A 24,104-nucleotide genomic window follows, 5' to 3' on the forward strand; every position below is an offset into this window, starting at 1 on the left:
ATATAAATAAAATGAATACAAATAATATATGTATAATTGATGTATGGACCTATTCACCAGAATGACTGACATTCTTTAGTCCCTCTAAAAAATACAAGGACTAATGCCAACACCCGACCCCTCGTGGCTCTTGGGCGATCTCCACGTGCAGGGCACATCTGCTCTTCCTGGCTGCCTTGTGTGATTCCCAAGAGTCATCAGCCTGCTATGTCAGTCGTGCTTGTTACTAAGTTGCACACTGTAATGAAATGTTCCCGCATTCTGACGACATATGAATTCAAAAAGAAGATCATTTCGGTAAAAACCAAATGGAATGCTTTTAAGACTCAGTCAAGGTGAGTCACTTTAAAATATATATATATATTTAAAGATTTTATTTATTTATTTGACGCAGAGGGAGAAGCAGGCTTCCTGCATGAGGATAGATAGATAGATAGATCCAAGGACCCTGGAGTCATGACCTGAGCTGAAGGCAGTGGTTTAACCAACTGAGCCACCCAGGCGCCCCAAGATGAGTCACTTTAAAAACGCTTTTGGATTAGGTGTGAACAAGGTGACTGTAGAAGATTGAAGGAAAAAAAAGTTAAAATCTAGAAGAATTCTGCTCTCAGATTGTGCAACAGATGTCCTTAACTTCTCGTTCTATGTGAAATGGACTCAAGTTGGAAATTGTACGTGGCGCATCATGGGTTTTTTAAAAGAGAGGACTCTATTCAGAACAGCAGACAATACTCACAGAGAAGACCTTGACCTTCCCTTGAAGATTAGTGAATAAACGGACATTTATGATTTAATTTTAAACAAAATTATATATACATATATATGAATATATAACATATAATGTAAATTATGTGTGTGAGAGAGATTGATTTTTCATGATCCCTCTCTCTGAAGGACTCAAAATCACCTATGGGTCCCCAGCATGTTTAAAAAAGAGTTCTATTATAGTTGTACTTACAAGCTTATAGGACTGCCCTACTCAAGGGTGGTTTATATGCAACCTCCCTGAAAGATTTCAGATGTGACGGCACTTGCTAAGGTTTATTTGGTTTTCTATTTTGTTTGGTTTTGTTTTCATTTGCTAGACATGTATTGAGAGCCATGAGAAAAGAGCCTAGTTTAGAAACAATGGTTTGGAGAGAGAGAAAAAGGCAATGTCATCCTGCTGGATGGATGAGGGAGGTCATGACCTCCCAGAGCTCCGTACTTTCTGGCCAGTCACACTCCCAGCTGACCTTTTCTGTCACTGCCCCTGGAGCCCACAGAGCGGAGACCCCTGCTCTGGGGCTCTGCTGAGCGGCAGGGGGCCAAGGACGCAAGCTAGGAAGTGGCCTGATGTTCCCAAACTCGGAGGCCAACAGAAGGATGAGGAGGCTAGCCTTGGATAACTTGGGTCCAGATGAGAAAAGAGCCTCTTGACGAGGCTCAAGTATTTTTTGACCCTCGCTCTTCCCAATCAGATGCAAGGGGCCTTTTGTCCTGGGAGGAGAATAATATTGCTAAATGGGGAAACATTTCAAATCCTGTTCTAGCCACGCCCCCAAGTGAGTGTGTGTGTGTGTGTGTGTGTGTGTGTGTGTGTGTTTCAGAAGGCCTCCGATGAGGGCTGCTTCAGCTCCAATCCAAACAAAGGCCTTGGACACAGCAGCATCCTGATAGGAGATGCTTTATTTTCCTTAGTTCCTAAGGAGTAAAACCAAACTTAGGAAAAATAGGTTCTTTTGAAAAGGTTCCCCAAGCACCCGAAGGATTCCAGCCTGCTCCCCGAGAGAGCAAACAACAGAAGAGAGCGAGGCCGACTGCAGTAGGGAATGCAGCTTCGTTCCAGCCATCCCGGGAGGACCCTTAGCTCTTCAGCCTTACTCCGTTTTCGCTTTGTCGTGGCTGGAAATATGGGTCCCTGCTGCGTACAGAGCCACGGAAACCACTGTTCTCTCTCTCCCTGCTAAAGTAAGGGACTTCAGATAAGTGGAGACGGGGGAGAGGACAGCAGAGGGAGGAGACGCACGGGCACAAGAGGCCGATTTTGTTGCTCTAAGGAGTAACTGGACTCCTCCCCGAGAGATCGCCAAGGCCTCCAGAGAAAGAAATTGCAGGGGTATGAGTCATCCTCCATTTCAGAAGAACACAGGGGTGCCCTGGGGGACCGGGGGCCTCCCTTATCAAGACGTAGGCAACTGAAGTACACAGATCGTGCTTGGCTAAAGGCTAGGATCAGCTTCTGGTTCATTATCTATTTAACTAAGTGGATTAAATGAGAATTGACTGGAATTGCACACTTAAGAGTTCCCTTACAAAACACTGTTATCTCATAAGCTGGCTCAATGGAACAGGCTGTCAGGGGCTTATTAGAAGTAACTGAATACAGTGCCTTACAGAGCAAAGATCCAAAGGAGGGTATATAGCCAGGCTGGGAGACCTCACACCTTCTGTGACTGCAAAAGTCAGGCCTGGGGTATGACTGCAAACCTGCAATGTTAGCATCGACCTCAAGGGACAGGCACAGGTCTTCCCAAGAAGAAAGGCATTTGCTACTCACTCCATTTTAAAAGCATTTCTTAGCTATTAAGGCTGAATTAAGAGTTTCATTGATCTTTTATATATGTGGTCTCAGCACATTTGAAAGACGACAGAGTAGAGTGGCTAACAGGACCACCTTTGGAGTTAGACTGCAAGGGTTTGACCCTTAGCTTTGCTGCTTATTAGTTGAGTGGCACTGTGTTGCTTAACTTCTCTAGGGCTCAGTTTCCCCATCTGCAAAGTGGGAATGCTATCAGTAGCCCAATGCCATCATTGCGTTACTGTGGAGATTCAGTAGGCCGAGATGTACACACTTCTTAGCATAGCACCTGGCGTAGTGACGGCATAGTGAGCGCTCAGTGATTATAGCTGGTGCTCTTGTCGCAGAAAAAATTCCTCCCATTTCAGAGCTTTGGGGCCCGCATCACCTTTAGCTATTGACTGCAGCATGAATCTGGAATGGGCCGCATGCCCAGAGGGGATTCTGGATGGTGGGCGGGGGTGGACATGGAGGAGCTCAGGTCTGTGATGAGCGGGACATTTGGACACTGACTTTGCCAGGGATGGTGATGTGACCCTGCACAAGTCACTTATGTCCTCTGATCCACATTTCAAAAGTGTGTGTGTGTGTGTCTGTGAGTGAAACTTTCATTACAGGTTTTGGGTAAGTGAATGTAAATCCTGCTTTTGGTGAGGATTGATATAAATACAAATAATGCTCAGAGACCGGCCTGGTGTCCCAGAAACATGCACATTGTGAAACACTTGCTTTGAGGATACCAGCCACGTTGGAAAGAGTTGATGCCTTGGACAGAAGTTGCTCATGTGCAGTTAATTTGAACAATGAAAATAATTGACTGTTTTTCAGGAAAGTTTTACTTTATTTGCGAATTTAGGACTTTTTATTTTCCTTCCAACAATGTGATAGCCTTATTTTTCTGTTGGATTCCTTTGAGCTTAATTTATCAGTAATCTGTAAATGTTTCTGTCAAACAGTCTGCTCCACAGTTGACCTCTCTGCAATTACACATTAATTTCAATGTACAATCCACAATTTCCATGAATTATCTATAATTGTCAGTAATCTATAATCCAGTAGATGATTCTATTCCACTCAGTCTAATGGATAAACATCATGTTACTTTCCAAAAAATTAAAAGAGACCATATGAAAGATTGGATGGATCTCTCTATTTGATAGAAATGAATTACTTTAAATAAAAAACTTAGCCTAGGGGCACCTGGGTGGCTTCATCAGTTAGGCGGCTGACTCTTGATTTCAGCTCAGGTCATGATCTCAGGGTCCTGAGATCAAGCCCCACCTCCAGCTCCATGCTCAGCAGGGAGTCTGCTTGAGATTCCCTCTCTTCCTCTCCCTTTGTCCCTCCCCCTGCTCAAGCTCACGCTCTCTCTCTCTCTCAAATAAGTAAGTCTTTAAGAAAAAAAAAAGATTCTCTCTCTCCCTCTGCCCAACCCCCCCACACTGCTTATGTGCTCACACACACGCTCTCTCAAAAAAAAAAAAAAAAAATTTAGCCTATTAGCTGAATCGTGTTTTAGAGGAATTGAAACATTGTGCATGGTATTAGGAAAAGCGATGTCTTCTTATTTTCATGCCTTTTTTTACTTGAAAGACTAGTACAGAATGTCCAACACTTACATATAATTGGTATGATTTCCCATATTTTAAATGGCTCAGGCTGAGAGTTTAAGGAAAGAAGCTTATATGAATGAGTGAGAAGCCATAACCTTCCAGGGTTTCTCCTGGTTGATTATTGACTAAAGCGCAAGCTGGTCTGTCTGAGCTAGGGCTGCAATGCCAAGGGTAAGCATGGTGTGATATCAACACATGCCCTGTACCTGTGGATCTTAACTCTTTTTGGTTATGAGCCTCCGTAAGAATCAGGAGGCAATTATGGACATGCTCCTCTGAAAATGACACTTTCTCCTTTCCACAAAGCTTGACATGGAATTCTGGGGAGTTCGCATGATCTCCTGACTTCCCTCCACCTCTTCCCTCCCCTCACCACAGTTCACTGAACATGGAGGCTTCCTCTCCCCGTGCTTGACCACACTGATTTTTTTCTTTTTAATGACACGAGTTGGATATTTCTGGAAACCAGGAGTTAAAGACTAGTCAGGGAATTTTTATGATACGATGAGAAATATACATATTGGTCTTTGTCCCCGGTCCCTGTCACACAGCTACTACCAGAGTGACAGAAGTGACTTGTATGCTAGTGGGATGACTAGTGGTTGGGGCCCCTACCAGCTTCAGGATGGAGGGCTGGTTGCCAGAAAAACAAGGGCATGTTTAGAGAGTTGGAGTTTTCAGCTCCACCCCCCCAACCTCCAGGGAAGGGAGAGGGGCTAGAAATTGGGTTAATCACCAATGGCCAGTAATTGAATCAATCATGCCTATGTAATGAAACCTCCATAAAAACCCTTAAATAATAGGCTTGGAAGAGCTTCTGGGTTAGAGAACACATCAAAGTGCTGGAAAGGTAGAACGCCTGAAGGGAGCATGGAAGCTCCAAGCTCCTTCCCCTTAACATTCACTGTGCCTCTCTTCCATCTGACCGTGCCCGAGTTGTATCCCTTGTAATGAACTGGCAATAGGAGGGAAAATTCTGTGGCAAAGGAGGTAGTTTCCTGAGTTCTGTGAGCTGTTCTAGCAAATTACTGAACCTGAGGAAGGCGTCACGGGAACCCTCAGTTGGGAGCCGATCTGTCAGGAGAGCAGGTGGCCATCTGGGACTTGCAACTGACATTTGAAATGGGCCTGAACCCTTAAACTGCGGGGTCTGTGCTAATGCTGTGTAGTTAGTGTCAAAATTGAACTGAATTGTAGGACACTCAGTTGGTGCCCAGAGAATTAGAGAATCGATTGGTGTGGGGAAAAGACCCACACATTCAGTGTCAGATGTGTTGTAGGTAAAGGCAGTTCAGAATTTTGCCCTCCCTTTAAGAGTAATTATAATATAATGTTCCACAGTAATTAAGGGTACAAGTTCAAGTACTCACATGCCACCTGGCTGTGTCTGCTACAGTCAGGCTCCTTTGGATGTCCCTATATACTTTAGATACATTCCATTTTAGTTTAAGCTTGTTTGGATCTACCTCTACTCCCTAAAAACAATTTCTCCCTGTCAAAATCAACAAGCCTCTCCTCACTTCACACCCACTAGGATCAATCAAGAAGGGTAATAACGAGCATTGTTAAGGATGCGGAAAAATCGCAACCCTCTTACACTGCTGGGAAGAGCGTCAAATGGTGGGGTCACGCTGGAGAACAGCCTGGCAGTTCCTCGAAGGGTTAAACACAGAGTTGCCAACTCTATGGCAACAATTCTACTCCCAGATATATATCCAAGAGAAATGAAAATGTATGTCTACACAAAAATTCATAAAACTAGCAGCATTATTCATAATAGCCAAAATGTGAAAATAACCCTAATGCCCATCAACTGATGAACGCAACTATAAAATGTGGTATATTCATACAGTGAATATTAGTCAGCAGTGAAAAGAAATGAAGTAGTGATGTATACTACAACTTGGATGAACCTTGAAAACATTATGCTAAGTAAAAGAAGCCAGTCCCAAAAGATCCTATGTCCTATGGGTCCATTTATATGAAATGTCCAGAAATGGTAAATCCATAGAGACAGAAAGCAGATTGGTGGTGCCAGGGACAAGGAGGAGGATGGAAAAAGGGAGTGACAAGTTCACAAGTATGGAGTTTCTTATTGAGGTGATAAAAATATTATAAAATGGATTGTGGTGATGGTCATACAACTATGTGAATATACTAATAGCTATTGGACTGTACACTTTAACCGTACGGTATTTAATTTGTATGGTATATGAATTACATCTCAATAAAGCTGTTCCCAAAAAAGAATACAGGCTCCCAAAAAAGGATCCAGGCTGTGTGTGTTTGAACACCTGTGGAAGTTCTGGTGTCCAGTGACAGGGATTTGGATGCAAGTATTGTATTTGGAAAGATATTTCGGGCAGCATAGTCAGGAAATAGGGAAGTGGGCCAGGGAAGGAAGGAAAGCCAATAAAGGGACATTAGTGAGTGAGTTATCTTTGTGGGCAACTGGGGCTCCATCCTTCTGGGACTGAGCAAAGGCTTTGGAGACCACAGTTTGGAATTGTTCCCCCAGGGAATGAGAAATCTGGGTTGTTCCAATGAATGCTGACTTCCTAGGATTTCCAGCCTGCCCCACACAAAGGCCAAGCATGCTTCTACAACCAGAGGAAGCCCACAGACAAGAAGAGAGACAGAGACAGAAACACAGAGGCAAATAGAAAGATAGGCATGCAGGTACTTGAGGTAGGAAGCAGAGTACACAAGAACTGTTCCGCAAACCTACAGTGATGTCCAGGGTGACTGAGCAGATATGGGCAGAGCACTGCCAGGGTCTGCTCACAGGCGTATTACCCAACCACTCTGTACCTTGCTTCCTGCATCCTTAAAATGCGGAAGATAATAGCTCCTATCTCAAAAGGGTGCCCTGCGGATGAATGAGTTAACGTATCTGAGTATTTGAGACCGCCAAAAAACTTATCTTGGAACTTTGTTTTTTAAACTTCTGACTTACCCATGATCATTTCTCTTTTGAATAGGCTTCTAACAAGATAGAGAAGAAATCCAGCTATTATAAGTGTCAAAGAAAAATAGAATCATTGCCGAGAATAGTCTTCTTATTAGGTCCTCTTTGTGTGTTACCAGCTTTGAATGGCTGCCTTTTGAAAGGCACCATATGCTTTGTGAGAACATTAGACAGATGCCCATCCCAGTAAGATCTGTTCCCGGAGCAGTTCTATCATCTCTCAGTCTTGGTCTTCTATTTTCCGGAAACTGTTGGTAGGATTCGAGCAAGAGAGGTTCATCACAGCACTCTCTGGTACTTTTCTTTGTGTCTCTCTCTATTTTCCCACAGCTATGTTCTGAGGATAGCAGACCCTGGGGAGCTTTCTTTCTGTGAAGCTTCTATAGTGTGGGGACTGAAGCCAGTGGCTGCCATCCCAGGCAATTCTGAGTTCTACTTCTGTCAAAGGCATTTACACTTGGTATGTTTCATTGCTCGTGGAGGATTAAAACCACCCAGTTGGGGAACAACAGGGGCAAAATAGGGTTAAAAAAAAAAAAATCCAACTGCGTTACATCGAGCTCAAGCCGTCATGATTAAAGCCTAATTTAAGGATGTGTTCACTCAAGAAAATCTCTCTGGATTGTTTCAGGCTGTGACTCTTCAATTAAGCTGACATTTCACAAATCCAAAATTGCTGCAGATGAGCTCTTCGCCTCGCTTCGGGATATCGCTGGAGCTCGGAATCTCATGAAACAGTTTAAGTCTGTATATGTTCCTGGAAATCATACCCACCAGGCAAGTACATATGTTTTAAAGTAACCATCTAATCTGTGTTGTATTTTTAGGATTCAGAGACCGCAAAAGGCAATTTCCATCTTAGCCTCTCTAAAACGAAGGATTTGTTCTAGATGAACTCCAAGCACCCTTCCAGTTCAGAGTTCTGGGTTCCCCTGAATGTGAAAGCCTCTTGATTCGTTTGCACTTATAGGCTTGATACAGGGAGATGAGCACCGGATTGGGGGCCAGCCATGCTCTACAGCTGTCACATGTTCGGTAACCTTAGGCAAAAGTCCCTTTACTTCGTTGGGCCCTAGTTACTATGGGTGCAGGGGAGGGGCTGTGGCCTTCTGTGATTCCCAAGCTTCTAGATCGAAGCACTCCCTAAACATTCTGAACAATAGAACAAAATTACCTAATAATACTATGGCAAGGAAAAAAGAAGTTTGTGACAACAAAACCTTTGTTATTTAACATTCCCCCACCACTTCCTAAGGGCAGTGCGGGAACTTCAGAAGGGTGTTTTGAACAGTGAGTAGGAAGATGGTATGAGAATCCAAGATTACAAGCTCAGTGAGGGAGGGACCCCAGAGAGACCCAAAGGGAAGCTTAAGGAGTGAAGAGAGGCTGGAGTCATTGAGGCTGGGCAGTCTCTGTTGGACAAGGATGGAGACACAACTAAGGTTCCTGGTGGCCAAAGATAGCTTTGAAGGAAGAACAGATGTTTCTGACGGGAAAAATCATTCGTGGAGTGTGTGCAAGCATCTTCTCCTTCATCTCCCCATGAAATCTCAGTAAAATCCACTCTGTTTGCTACGGCTGCTTGGGGAGCTGAATGTGCTGTTAGTGGGGACTCTGCCCTAGCGAGGGGTTCAGCATCAGGTTGCTGACCCTTTAAGGTGAGCATATAGACGAGAGCTAAGGTTATCTGCGATAGTAGCCTAGCCAGATCCAGACTCTTCCTCCCGTATATTCTTACAGTAGCTGATACTTGAAGAGTGCTCCCCCATTGGGCTTGTCCTTTGATCCTCACAAGAAGTAAGCCAGGAAGGCCACATGACTTGCCACAGACCCACAGGTGGCCAAGGCCAGATGCCAGGTTTTTGCTGCCACTGCGAAACTTCCTCCCCGCTATACCATGGATTTCATGGAGGCTCTAGAAGTACTGATTGATGGTGCTGATGGGCATCTGAAATCACCCACCAACATATGAAAGAAGCTTTGGAAGCTGGCTCTCAACTTAGTAACATAAATTCCCATCCTTTGTTCAATGACCTGAGAACGCCACCACCACGAAATACAGATAAAGTCACTCAGATCATTCATCGAATGTAGTTTGGCCATTAAAGAAATCACCAGTCTTAAATACAGCAGTATGGACTAAGTCTAGAAGACATAGAACTGGTGATTTATGATGAGATTTAGACCAAAGAATGTCAAGAAGCAAGTGGCTGCTATAGTTGGCAAAATGCAAAGAAACCACTAAGTTAATAAGCTCTTTTCAGTTTTATGATTATCATTGTGACCAATTTAGCCAAATTCACATAAACATGCATTAGCCATAAATCTTGGGCATAATTAGGACAGTGATAAATTTCCTAGACTTAATCTCCCTGCTGCCAACACTGTCATTTCTCCAGACCTCGGAACCCTGTCCTGCAGCCATTGCCTTCAGAAAATGAACTTTTCCTTTGTTGTATATACTCTCTTACAGTGAGTCAATGACATCGACCCATTAACTGAAAATCCTAAATGCCAGTGAGCAGGAAGTAGGGGCAAGGTGGGGAGTATGTGTGTATCTGAAGGGGATTTAGTAAATAATGATACAGACACTTGCTCTGAAATGTTGTGCAGCCATTAAAATGAATGAGACAACTCCAAGCGTGCTTAGCAGGACTCTATGTGAATCCTTGGCTCAGGCTCTGCTTCTTGGAGAACTCAGACTAAAACAGAGGTTTATGATCTGTTAGGTGGAAAAAAGAAATGTAGATCATTCTGTCAAGCATTTTTCTATTTTTGTTTGGAAAATAAAAAAATAAAAAACATATGGGTATGTATATTTAATAAGTCTTTAAAAATTAAGGAAAACTTTATAATGGCTGCCTTGTAGGGGGTGTGCAGGGTTGGATGGACAAGGAGGAACTCTGACTTCCTGCTTTATGTGGCTAGAGAAAGAGTTTTTGATGGGATTATCAGTGATTTTTACCTGTTTGGGTTTTTTGATAATTTTTGAATTTAAAGTTTTCAATCGTAGATGTAAGCCCAGTGAGGACAGGAATTTTGATCTGGTTTATTCACTGCCATATCCTCAGTGTGTAGAGTGGCATTTTCTATATAGTGCGTGCTTAATGAATATTTGTTGGGGGCATCTTGAATGCAATACATATATTTTTATTATATATCAGAGAATTTGAGGGCATGCAAAGTATGTATAATGAGAAAAAAGCAAATGTCGAGACTAGATTCAGAGTCCAACTGTGGGCCTTGACTGGGCAACTTTCTGTCCATCTCTTCTCCCAACTTGGTCCTCAGCCCTGAGGCTCTGGCGGGGCATGAAGGTGGGGGGCTCGGAGAGTGTGCTTTCTATCTAGCTCCGTGCTGTTTCTACACAGCGTCTAGTTGAGATGTTCTGGGCTCGCTGCGATACCCAGGAAAGCACTAGACGTGGTCCAGCTCCAGATTCCTGTTCCAGCTCTGACCAGTGCTACAAATTTAGGCTCTCTCCTCTGGATCCTGGGGCCCCTACCTGCCCCATGTGCCCTTCTGGCACCCCTCTCTCCTACTCCGGAGCACAGGCTGCCTCTCAGAACCACTCCTTTCACCCATGCTAGCACTTGAGGCACCTCTTCTTTAACCTCCATCCTTTAGCCGTTTGAGAAAGTGTGTCAGCCACAGCCCAGAAAGCAAACATCACTCTCTTCATGTCAAGGAGAACATGATTTCATACAAGACATTGAGTACATATAAAGTCTCTGGAAGAGCTGGAGGGGTGGGATCTAGACTGCTTCTCCAGAAATGATCCCAAAAAATCACCACACACCTGGCCCTCCAAGGGAAACAGCCCTACTGCAGCCAGGAGAGTGGGCATGATGGGGATCATGAGGCCGCCACTGAAGCTCTTGACTTGCAGAACATACTACCAATGCCGGACACGGCATCCATGTTTGTTCACCATGGTGTATCTGCAGAGCCTAGCTCAGTGCTTGCCTCCTAGTGGGTGGGTGGGCAGGTGAATGGATGGATGGATGGATGGATGCATGGATGGATGGATGGATGCATGAAAGGATTCTGGACTGTGAGTCTTATCCACAGTGGCATTTCTTATGCTCTTAATTAGTGAGACAGAGGTTAGCAGCAGCATGTGGGTTCATAGCCCAGCATAGCAGCATTGAGTTCATAGGTCCAGAGCCCTACCAACTGTGTGGCCTTAAGCAGGTGACTTCACCTCTCTGTGCCTAGTTCCTCCACTGTACGAAGGAGCTAATAATAATAATACCTCCCTCATAAAGATGCTCAAAGACAGGTGAGTTGATACATGCAAAGGACAGGAGCTGACAAAGACAGCACTATGTAAGCATTTGCTGTAACAGTTGCAGTGAAGAGCAAAATAGGCCTCTTTTGTAGCATTTCACCTTTTCCTTTGCTAGGAGATGGGCCTCATAGAAGGGGGGTCATTCTCAAGCGACGGAACTATTGGTAAGGGCTTATTACTGACGCCCGTTGGTTTGGAAAGGTTGTGTTTGTTCATAGACTCTGTTGAGTGGAAACCTGAGCCCCCAGTTTTGCCTGTGCAGCAAGTCTTCTTATGCTCTTGTTTCTTGCTGTGAATGTTCTAGTTTAATGGGAGGCGTAACCTCCTCCCTAAACGCCACAGTGTTTGATGTGCCGCTCTTCCTCAGCGGCAGCATCAGGAGGCTATTAGGCCAATGTCTCAGGGCAAAGAGCTTCTGTGCCCTTTCAGAAAAAATACTGTATGACTCTTGCCTGACTTGCTTTGGCAGAAGTCTCAAAGTGCTGGGCTGGAGAAAACTTTCCACAGATGCGTACTGTCTTTTGTGCCTCTGGCAGGCTCAACAAGAGTATTTGGAACCAGCGGTGCCCAAGGAGGCCTAATTCATCTGGTGCCTGGTGAAATATGGCTCTCTGAACAGTCTGTAGGCCCCATCTCTTTGTCAACAATCCCCAGCCCTGGCTGTTCTTTTCCAAGTGCTGAGCTCTCTTCTTCTTCTTCCTCCTGATTCTATCTTCCTCACTCCAGACCTGCTAGTGCCCTTTTGGAAAGAAGCAACACAAGATGGGACTGAACTGGAGACTAACCAGGAGACTTGGCTCTGTCCTGTAGTCCACTTCTAACTGCCTGTGTGAATCTCAAGCAAATTAGTAAATTGCTTTGGGCTTAGGTTTTTTTTCATACTGAAGTTGAAGGGACTACACTCAAAATTTTACAAAGTAATCTGCTTCTGGTTTGAAGGAAGGATGGCTGGTTGGATGGATAGATGGATGAACAGATAGGCAAATGAACCACTTTTTAATCTGCAGAGCAAACCATTTCCTTTAAGAAGATGAAAGGGGAAAAAAACCCGTGATAGTAAAGCAAAAAATAAAAATAAATGAGCCATGGAACAGCCAAAGCCATCAGCAGTTTTGAACAGATGTTTTTCTGTACAGTCATGGATTGAGACAAAATGAATACTCTCTCTACAAGAGTATTAGATCAATTTTGCAGAGAAGGAATAAGCATCTTCAGTAATAGGACTGAGATGGCCCATGGCTGCACCAACACCAGTCAACAAAGCCAAGGGCAGCAACGCTGAGTGATGGGGACGTAGGTCAGGTTTTCTTGGAAACTGATTATCTAGGACCATCTTAAAGGTGCGCCAAATTCAGGAAGATGTTGGAGTTTAGACTGGTTTCTAGAAATTGTCTCTGACTTATGTATAATGTCAGAAACTACTGCTATACTCAATGGCTTTGTTCAAGAGCTAGAATCAGGTCAATAAAAGAATGTTCTAGACCTCCTCACACATTATATCCACCACAAAAGAGTAACTGGAGACAGAGACACAAATATTTTCTTCTTCATATTTTGATTAAATATAGTGTTTTTAAAAATCTAGTTTGTTCTGGAAGAGATACTGGCCATTTAAAGTAAAAAGAGAAAGTTTCTGGTATAAGATCATTTTTTTGAAATGTCAACTTTTTCATATTTAATGCCAATCAGGGATCTCACTAGGCTCTACCAAACCTTCAGGCTATCCTCATGAAACTGTCATAAAGGGCCACATGATGGTTTTCATAGTCCTACTCACTTTTGCCTTTATGGACCTCTTCCTCTATAAATAAAAAAATTAAAAATTATATTGTACAATTGCATTGGTACAGAGACAATATTATATATCAAAACATTATCTTTGACCTAAAAGTTCATTTTTTTTCCCTTCTGATTTTAAACTAATGCATTTCCATGGGCCCCTAAAAGTCTTGTGGGCTCTGGGCACTGTGCCTTCTGTGCCTAATGGATTAGTCCGCTATGGGGTCAAAGCCCGCACTTGGCGCCAGTCGGCCTGGGACAGGAACATCGCTAGCCATGAGGGAACCGCAGGCGTGTTTCTTCCCTGGGGTAGCCCTTGTAACCCAGGAGCTACTCGGTTTGGTCCCAAGGTAACAGCTCAGAAGTGAGGGAACTAGACTCACTTCGGGGGGCGGGGGCGGTGGGCAGGAGTCTCCTGGCTTAAAAACTTCACATCCTCTAGGAGCCAGTTTCTCTGAACAGTTCCACGGACATAGCTCCCAGCGCTCCTCCAAGGGACATGCCCAGTTACACGAGAGTCATCGTGCTCAGAGAAGCCCAAAGCTCTGGCTCTCTGGCCAATATTTTGAGCTCTAGGGGCACCTGGGTGGCTCAGTCGTTAAGCGTCTGCCTTCGGCTCTGGTCATGATCCTGGAGTCCTGGGATCGAGTCCCGAATCGGGGTCCCTGCTCAACAGGAGGCCTGCTTCTCCCTCTCCCACTCCCCCTGCTTGGGTTCCCTCTCTCGCTGTGTCTCTCTCTGTCAAATAAATAAAAAATTCCGAGCTCTCTCCAGTCTAACGCAATTTACTAAGCAGGGGTCATTTTTATCGTAAGCCATCTTGCCTGGCTACAGTTCGACATTCTTCTCTTATCAGGTTTCCAGGGAAACAGAGCTAGAAAGTTAACCAAAGGTCAAATTCTTATGCAGAAGAGGGGGAAAGGGTTTAATAATCCTTTGCCTATAACATGCAACTTGCCAGTTATATTAATGTTTCAATACCGACTTTATGATGTGTGTGTGTGTGGCAGAGACAAAGCTATATGTTCCCTGAAGTCCATTTCCTTTTCCTCCTCGGTACAGTTAGACCACAATTTCCAGATTCCCTGGTGAGTAAATTAGGTTTGTGGCTAAGTCTGGCCGATGAACAGTGGGTAGAAGTGATACAGATCTCTTTCAGGCTGAGCCCATAAAGTCTCTCTGGAAATCCTGCATGCTCGCTGATGAGATGCGAAGCTCCCGCGTGGGATTCCAGTGCCCTGGGAATGGGGGAGCCACTCGATAGAAGGAGCCTGGGTACCTGGGCAGTTGTGTGGGGCAGAGACCCCCTAGTGTCTGCACACACCGGCTGTGATATAAGCAAGAAATAAATGGCCAGCAGGAAAAGGAAAGAACAAATTTGTCTGTGTTTTTTTATTCCTCCCCCCCACCCCCCAAAGGTGAACTGACAGAAAATGTTTGAATAGGAAAATTAAATTACTCTGCCCAACTCTCTTAATGTTGGAGCAAACCACACAACTGATCTCCCCTCCAGCCCTCCCTAACAAATGAGGAGAACTTTGAGCAGAGCCTTAGGGGAAGACATCTGCCTCCCCGATCACCACCGTCTATGTGGTCCTTTGCTGAGAAGTGGGTGGCTTCTGGCTAAATAGAAAATTCCATGACAGTCAGAGTTTTCTCATCTAAGAAGCTATTGCTGAAGCCGAGCATTCCAATCAGATTTCAGTGACATGATTTGGGACACAAAGCAATGCAACCTAAGTGGCTGAGAGGAAGGAGCCAAAGATTCTCATCATTAAAAACCGTCATTGGAAAAAGTAAGAAATGTGTTTTCGAAGAAGTCATGAGGCCACAGTGCTGCTTTTATGCCTGAGAAAGTCTTTCCCAAATTGTGCTCTTTAAATGGACAATGTTATTTCGTCGTTCTGTGCTTCGCTGTTTTAGTAAAGAATTAGAGGTCTTCTTCTATATGTTTAAGTGGGAAAACCTATTGATGTCTCTTCAGTAAAATATGTAGTTTAGTGTGCTTCCGATTACAAGTAAAAACAGAAAATAAAAGAAAAAAGCTCAAACTGGCTTAAGCAAGGAAGGTAATTTATTGGATCCTATGACTTAGAAGTCGAGAGAGGGCACGGCGTCCAGTAGTGAGGAGCCATTGCTGGGGTGATGCTGGTGGGAACAGCAAATAAACAGGGAAGAGCACGGTCTCGCTGGCGCTTCCTGCCTCCACTAGCCCTCTAGTGCCCCCTGTTGGCAGAATCTGCCAGGTCTAGATGGCAGAGCACAAATGTGGTTTGCAGAGCGGCAGGCTAGCGTCGCAGAACTAAGTACAGAAGACAGGGCTTGGAGTTGAGAGACAATAGCTTAATCACTATCACATCTCTATAGGAAATGACTTTCTAAATTGCTGTCAAACGAAAAGATAATCAGAGAGAATGCAGCCAAGAAACCTAAGAAATGAGTATCATGGGGCTACGTCAGGCAGTTAATTAATGAAAGCATTTATGTTATTATTCTGGATTACGTGATGTGTTTGTTCTCTGTTACTTTCTGAATTGAAGTTGTAATTTCTTTCCCCACTCTAAATAAATGTTACCTACATACTTAAAAAAATAAAATAAAAAAGATTTACAACCTTCCCCAATGGTATACAAGGATCACAAAATCCCAAGAATGAACCTATTAAGGGACTAGCCCTTCCAAATCTTGCTCACCCCCAAGGGGAACCCCAGCTCAGTGGGTATTTTGTCCTGGGTACTTTGTTGCCCAGAGCTTAGCTGAAAGTGGAGCAGGGGAGAGGACAAGATCCCCAGTCCCTCCACACTTCCTTCTTTCCCCTGGGCCCCCGGACTGCACTGGAGAGAACCATCACCCCCGGCCCACGGCTCCCTGCACAGAGGAGGTACTTAGTCTAGCATTTTAACTGGATGACAGACTTTTCCTGTGTCTGAGCTCCTTTTACCATCACCACTCTCCCTCCTTGCAGGAAGTGCATTCTTCAGAGAGCAACAGGCTTGTGTTTTTTGTAGGTTGGGGGACATACTCTCCCCTCTCTTAACCATGACAGCCTAAGTGTATTTCTCTGGGGTTCTGCTTCAAGTTATTCTATATAACTGCATATAGGCTAATAAAATAAACAAATGTAAGCTCCTGGAAGGAAGGCATGGTCCTTTATTTATTTATTTATTTATTAACTTACTTACTTACTTACTTAACATAGCTCCATGGCCAACATGGAGCCCAACACAGGGCGTGAACTCACGACAATCCTGAGATCAAGACCTGAGCTGAGATGGAGAGTTGGATGCTCAACCGGCTGAGCCAAGCAGCACTCCAATTTCTTTATCTTCCCTTTGCACTTCGTATCAGTTAGAATTTCATTCAGTTGCAAGTCACAAAGATCCGAGAGCTAAAGGTTTAAACGTAGGAGGGTTTGTATTGGCATGTCAAGTAGGTGGCTTTAGTCTGTCCGGGTTAGGGTTCTGGCAGCCCCACCAGCCATCACCGGCCAACGTTGCTTCCAGCTCTCAGCTCCAGCATCTCTAAGGAATAGCCCTGTTTTCCACCGCTGCTGCAGCGCTTTGGGCACCACTTTCATGTTCCAAGCAGCAGAACAGAGAAAGGGAAAGAGCAGCCCCTTCCCTTTTGAAAAAAGAGCATTTGCAAGTCCCACTACCCTCCTGCTTCCATCTCATTGTCCAGAACTTAGTTACGCAGCTGTGCCTGGCTGCAAGGGAGACTGGAGAATCAAATCTTTTAGCCGGTGGATAATGTGCCTGCTAAAAGCTAGATACTATTACTAAGGAAGAAGCTGATGAATACTGATGAAATGCTGATAAGTTAGCAGAATATTGGTCAAAGGATTTCTGTTTGGGGAAGAGTTTAAAGAGATTAAAGTTTAAGTTGAGAGTCAATGTCCAGAAAGGCTGAGGTGACAGAAGGGCTCTCGAGACAGTTTACTCAGAGAGATGATGTGCAAAATTCAGAGACCATTCCATGACCTCATTTTTCTTTAACATTGAAAATATTTATTGGATTATATTAAGATTCCAGAAGTATACCTGTGAACTTTAGAACATTTGGAAAAAGAAAAAAATAATGTCCCTTACTCCCAGAATCTAGAGATAGCCCTAATTAACATTCTGGTGTGTTTCATTTCAGTCTCTTCTGTGCATAAATAATTTGTTAATTTTTAGCAAGTAAAAATAAAAAAAAAAAACAGATCATTCTTGCTGTTTGTAGTGGTATTTTAACTGTTTTTGGAAAAGCTATATATTGAAAAGTCTTCCCCCACCCTTGTCCCTTGTCCTGCTCTCCACTCCAGGATCTCTGCTCTTGGCAGCCTCTGTAAATCCCATCACAATGGGATCTTTTGTACATTTCAGCAGATACAAACTTCCAAATCCCCGGTGACACATTTTACATAAATGCCAGCCCAGCACACACACTGTTCCTCACCTTGCTGTTTCCACCCACACTTTATCCTGCTTTTTGCCAGATCAACACAAGAGCTTCTCTATTGGCTTCTGTGCCATTTCTTCCTGTGGCTGTATCCCATTTATTAATCTGCTCCTTCTGATGGGCACTTGAGTTTTTTCCAGTCTTCTGCTATTTCAAACAATAAGCAGCCTTTTATAGGTCTCATTTGCATATGTCAACATATTTATAGGATAAATTCCTAGAGGCGGAATCGCCAGGTCAAACGCACTTGTAATTGTGATAGGTGCTGCCCAATTGCTCTCCACGCTGATTGCAACAATTTGCACGCCCACCAGCAATATATAAGAGTGTCTGTTTCCCCACGGCCTCATCAAAAGTGCATGTTTTCAGACCTCTCCATTTATGCCTGTATGATAAATTTTTAAAATCTGTCTTAATATAGCTTTAGAATGGGGAAGGTTGAATCATAGTGTTTGCTTTGTTTTTTGTTTTTGTTTTTGTTTTGTTTTAATTTCTGTCTTAATGGTATTCCTGCTCAGTGCTCTACCTTCCATGCGTATTTACCTGTGAGATCTCTGGGTATGCAGTAGTCGGTTGGACTAATAAACACGAAGGCTGCACCCCTCAGCTGAACAGTTGCTCTTTCTCCCTGCATTTTATCCCTGATAAATGCATGTGACATTCTAGCTAAATAATTGTGTTTTTCTAAGATTTTATTTTTAAGCGATCTCTACACGCAACATGGGTCTCGAACCTACAACCCCAAGATTAAGAGCCACATGCTCTACCGACTGAGACAGCCAGGCACCCCTAAATAAGTGTTTATTATTTTGATGGTTTATACCCTGCTTTATTTCTAAAATATTTTAAGTAAGAAAGTTGGAGTAAAGACTAAAAAAATGACTGTATGATGTCATTTTTGTAAGATGAATGTAAGATGAAGGCAGACATGAAGTCAGTTCACCCAATAGCCTCAACAGGTTATTGAAATAGCAGGCAGGTCACAGATTTGGCCAGTGACAAGAGCCAAAGAGTTCAAAACATCTGGGCAGGACTCTGTTGGAACCTGGCTTTTCCGAGGCTGTAATAATCACCAGAGTGTGTGGAGAGGAGACATTCCTTCTTCTCTCTGCATTCATGCTCCAAACTCAGGTGCCCTGTGGGACTGGAGAGAGGAGACAGCCAGAGACCTGGGAGGAAGGTGGTCAGCTTGTGGGGAGGGAAGAGCAGAGGAGGAGGAAGAGCTTGGTAGGAAGGAGAACAAGGCAAGAGGAGTGGGGAACATGCCAGAAAGTACACTGGTCAGAAAAAGCTGCCTCCACATATTATCTGAACATGCATAGATGCATCGTTTTTCACACTGTGGGAGCTGTAACAAATCGATATCAACTTCATTCTCCTGGAATTCTTATGGTACCATGTGGCCTGCTTTTTCTAAGCCCTGACCTTGGTCAGATTCCTGTTTGGCATCTTTGCTTTGTTTTCTGGCCAAGTCCTACTTGGAGTTGAGCTCTATAGAGGAAGAAGGGATTGCTTTAGGCTTGGATCGTGACGGTACATCGTATGGAAACATTCCAGTTGCTAGTAGAGGGAAGCATAATTCTAAGAACGTTCAGGAAAACTGGAGAGCTTCTTCATGCCTGTCGCAAATGACAATACTTTGCTTTCCAGTATTCTTCATATACAAAAAATTGTCACTTTAAACCCAGATTTTAAAAAGTAGTCCTACTAGGATTACAGCTCCAGTAAGAGATATTTGCTGGTAGAAGGGGATAAGAACAAAAATAGCATTAGGGTATTAGGGTGAAATTTACCCCAAAAACCAATGTTGTTATAGTTGCCTTTTCATACACACAAAATCATAGCTATTGCTCAGTGTCAAAATAAACTTGTTTTGCTTCATTTGGTGCAGATAAAGCTATCGTCTCTCCAGACAAACCAAACAAACCCTTTAACTTACAGCACAATATTTTGTCTTTCCAGGCATCCTATAAGCCATTGTTGAAGCAGGTTGTGGAAGAAATATTTAATCCTGAGAGGCCAGATCCAGTGGATATTGAACACATGTCTTCAGGCCTCACTGATCTCCTTAAAACTGGATTCAGCATGTTTATGAAGGTAAAGTAACCATGAAGAGGTAATCCTGATTGTACCGATGTCTGTGCTGGGCATGAAAATGCTGACACCCCATTCACCCTGGGGAGGACCATATAGGATAACATCCAGTATTTTGGCTCTTCTGAAATCAGGTGCAATCTTTATTTAACTTCGGTTATAAGCAGCCCGACCTTCCAGCCTTCTGATATTCTAGCTTCTTTTGACCTAAGCGCTATGGTCTTTTTTCAATTGATATGTGAGGATACAAGCCCCCTAGGATAGTGTGAATGAAAACTTTTCTCCTCCTTGGCCCACATTTTCATTTAATCCATATACTATTCGTAGGTCTTAATGATGGTCTCTTGCTCTTAATTCTAGAACTCATGTAGAATAATGAATAACTCTGCTCAGTCACATGACTCGCATCACCCCCAAATCCATTTGAAAATGGCTTTTGTTTTAGCCTAGTGGACTCCCATCCCAGGGGCCAAGTGCTAGACTTTCTCTGGCTAATATCAAGGAGAGGTCAAAATGACTGAACAGCCTTTGCCATGGGGATGAAAGGAGGAAAAGTACACAAATGAGATCTATTTTTAACTCACTACAACATTTCTGAATTTAAAAGAATCTAAACAAGATTACAGACTGGCCTCCCAGTCTACGCCAGGACTTCAGTTGTAATAACTCTTGGAAATAACAGAATGTTTTGCCTGCTTCAAAGCGTCTTTGAAATCATGAATTAATCTACATAGCAGATCTGGCCTTTCAGAGTTCAGTAAATGCATATGCCAGGAAAACTGGTCCATGCGCACAGCCAGAGGACAGAAGCCAGACAGTCAGACTCGAGACAGAGCAGTAAACGGGCTGCAGGGGCGGCCCGGGTCTCCTTCCTGCTGCCTCCACTTAGCACTGTCTGTTATTCCGTGTGGCTCCTGGATTTTCCCCCTCTTTATTATTATTATTTTTTTATAAATAATGTATTACAGATCAGCTTCTTAAAAGCATGTGGGGGCTCCTCAGTTGCACGTAATCCCAAGGTTGTCCAGTAGCCCTTCACGATGGCTACTTTGCCTAGAAACTTCCAGACGAGACGTGGTCTCCAAAACCTTCTCCACGTGAGCATCCCCTTCCTTCCTTCACGAGCTTGGACTTCGCCCTGAGGAGAGGCTAAAGTAACAAGGTTGGACTTCCAGGCCCTGGTCCGTGAGGCCGCTCGACAGGCCCCGGGCGCTTCCCCAGTCAGGCGGCCGCGTCCGACGTTGGCCGGGGGCACGGTGAGGGGTCCAACCTGCCTGCTCCCTGCTCTCCGCCTCGCTCTTGTCCGGCGATGTCCCATGATGTCCCCATAGCAAAAGGATCCTGTGACCAAATATGTTTGGGAAACACTGGATAAAACAACAAATTAAATTGCTTCCGAGGGGGGCGCCTGGGTGGCTCCGTCGTTAAGCGTCTGCCTTCGGCTCAGGTCATGATCCCAGGGTCCTGGGATCGAGCCCCGCATCGGGCTCCCTGCTCCGCGGGGAGCCTGTTTCTCCCTCTCCCCCTGCTTGTGATCCTGCTCTCACTGTGTCTCTCTCTGTCAAATAAATAAATAAATAAAATCTTTAAAAAAAAAAAATTGCTTCCGAGGGCACGGTGTCTTGAATATGCTGATGGACTATGCACGTGTCAGGCCAATATGGAGCCTCCCTTATGGGAGACGAGCGGCTTGCGCTTTCCTTTACTGGTCCATGAACCGCGACACATCCTTACCCTTCTACGCTCTGCAGAGTATTTGCTGCAGCTCTTTCACTGATCAGAAGCGTCACTGTCCTGAGGAGGATTTTGCCTAGGAAACGCGGGTGTGGAGCCGTCCTAGGCTGCTGTGTTTCTCTGCCTTCGTATCCCTGGGGTTAGGACTCACGAAGAAATACTCTGGCCCCTTGAGACTGATCTCAAAGAGAGGTTTCCAAGTAATGCATTTCAGAAAAAGGGAGAATTTGTGTTTTCCCAGCAGCTATCAGAATCCATTCCTCAGCCCCCAGCTGCCAGGCATCTGCTCTCAGTTGCCAGGGGGTGTCATCTGTCTGCAGGGGGTGGGGAGAGTCTCAGTGGACTGGCCACAAAGCCCTCCCCATGCCACCACCCCAACGGAGAGGCGTTTTGTTCTGTTTCTACCTGGGCTTCCATGCTGACTCTTCCCACCACACCATAGAACGTGAAAAGGAACATTACCTCTGGCTCATGTGTTCAGGACTTGAACAAAATAAATGGGATAAATGTAGAGAAGAACAGTCAGTAGGGCTTTGAGGAATAACTACGATTTCCCAAGGAGCTATGTCTTTGAGACGGAGGGAAGCCATCAGGAGAGAGTATCTTCCATTCTGCTTTAAGGCCTGTGGAGAGAAGAGGATGCGAGATGCATGTCTAAGAGTCTCTGCATCAAACCAAAGCTCTGTGAGAGGGAAGTCAAGGCCACTGGAGTTTGCCCTTACTAAAGTCGGAACTTTATCTGCATCCTACTGCCACTTGTTACCATCTCCTTCCCGCATTGCTTTCATGTGCTTTCCTCTATAAAGGCTGTCCAGAGAAGTCTTCCATCCCCATCTGTTCTGGTTATCTCTTGCTGCGTAAGAAGCCATCCCAAAACACTGACTTAACATACTGTTGATCACTGATTTTGCTCATGAACCTGTACTCTGGGCAGAGCTCAACAGAGAGCAACTCACCATCAAGGTGGCACCCATGTCAGCAGGTTGATGCTGCTCATCAGCTGGTAGCCCAGCCTGGCCCATGAGCTAAGGGACGCAGTTCTTGCCATCGCCCTGAGCTTCCTCACAGCATGGTGGCTGTGTTCAGGGGCAAGCGTCCTAAGAGAGAGCCAGATGGAAACCTCAGAAGTCATGTAGCATCCCCTCCACAGTGCTCTGTTTGTCCAGGCAGACACCCATACCCACCTGGGTTGGAGGAGAGGGAACTTACTCTCTTCTTGGAAAGGGAGCAGAAGTTATTGTCGTGGCCACTTTTGGAAAACACAATCTGCACTCGTCCTGAATATGCACTTGGCTGTCCAGCCTGACGGGCAGCGTGTGACAAATTCTAAGAGTTTTCCTTCCAATCTGGAGGACAGAAAATCCTCCCGTGCTCTTGACCCGGATTCACAATAAGTGCTCCCAGAAAAGCTTCGATAATGAAAGATCTGCCTGTTTGCCATAATTTTTTTAAATGATATAATCTCAAAAACAAACAAACAAACAAAACCAAAATCTTCCTGCGTGATAAGACACTACAGGACTTTCCTCTCCCGGGTTCACTGTGTCAGGCCCTGGAAGGTGAAGCAGCCAAGCTGGGGAGAAGAGCGAGTGTGCCCACAAGACCATTCTTGGAATGGTTCTGAGACAGTGTGTCAAGTCCGCTAAGTGCCCTCCTCAAGCCGAGCATAGACTTGTGGTTGGCCACATAAAGCTGTGGGCCTCAGAAGGCAATGCCTTGGAGGGGGGGCTATCAAACTGGGGAGAAACAGCTTTGGCAGAACCTGACATTCTTCAAACAACCAAGCATTTCTCCAAGATGCTTGTGCATGGAGCACCTTGATCTCCTTACAGGAAAGCTTGATAGTGATCTAATAAATAAATCGAAACATACCTTACCCCCCTCGCTTCAACGTTAATTTAATTTAAAACTAGCGTGTCTAATAAGCAGCACTTTTAAAATGCATTTCTGGAATTTGTGGTTTGGATTTCGGTCTCCTGAAAATAACATACTTTATATCTACTCCATGTGTTTGGCCCCCAACTTGTTTTGACTAAAGGACATGATTTGTCAAGATGTTTTCTCTGCTGGAATTGGCATGAGGAGGGGGTGGGTTTTATCTAATGAAATTGCGTGAGGCCCTTTTACCTCCTTTTATGTATTTTTTAAAGATTTTATTTATTTATTTAAAACAGAGAGAGAGATCACAAGTGGGCAGGCAGGCAGGCAGAGGGAGAAACAGGTTCCCTGCTGAGCACGGAGCCCAACGCGGGGCTCGATTCCAGAACCCTGGGATCATGACCCAAGCCGAAGGCAGACTCTTAACCAACTGAGCCACCCAGTCGCCCCTTATGTATGTTTCTTAAGAAGGTTTTTGTTGCTGTTGTTCCATTTCCTATGTGGCCATGCTTAATTGGAAAAAATTAAAAGATTTGTGAAAAAGACTCAGAGAAGACCCAGTGCTTGCCTCTGGACCCTTCTCTGAATTGATATGAGAGCTCCCTCACCTTGGGTCCACAGGGGAGATGGAGTAGCCGCTCAACAGGCCCTGCAAAGCTGGTTGTGAGAGGAGATCGGAACTGAAACTCTTTCAGTGACAATGCCAACAAAGTGCACGACTTCATCATTTCTTGTGAATCATTTATG

The 24,104-nt window shown here is 44.5% G+C and overlaps 1 protein-coding gene across 1 annotated transcript in view; it reads left to right on the forward strand.

The window, feature by feature from the left end:
* SCFD2 (sec1 family domain containing 2) overlaps positions 1-24,104 on the forward strand; it is a 432,834-nt gene that overhangs the window by 390,629 nt on the left and 18,101 nt on the right. Inside the window, exons 6-7 of the mRNA XM_035004995.1 lie at positions 7,773-7,918; positions 19,614-19,748. Of these exons, the coding sequence (XP_034860886.1) occupies positions 7,773-7,918; positions 19,614-19,748 (281 nt within the window). The remainder of the gene's footprint in view (positions 1-7,772; positions 7,919-19,613; positions 19,749-24,104) is intronic.

This window comes from Mirounga leonina, unplaced genomic scaffold (assembly GCF_011800145.1).
Source record: "Mirounga leonina isolate KUSES-001 unplaced genomic scaffold, KU_Mleo_1.0 Mir_129, whole genome shotgun sequence".
NCBI lineage: Eukaryota > Metazoa > Chordata > Mammalia > Carnivora > Phocidae > Mirounga > Mirounga leonina.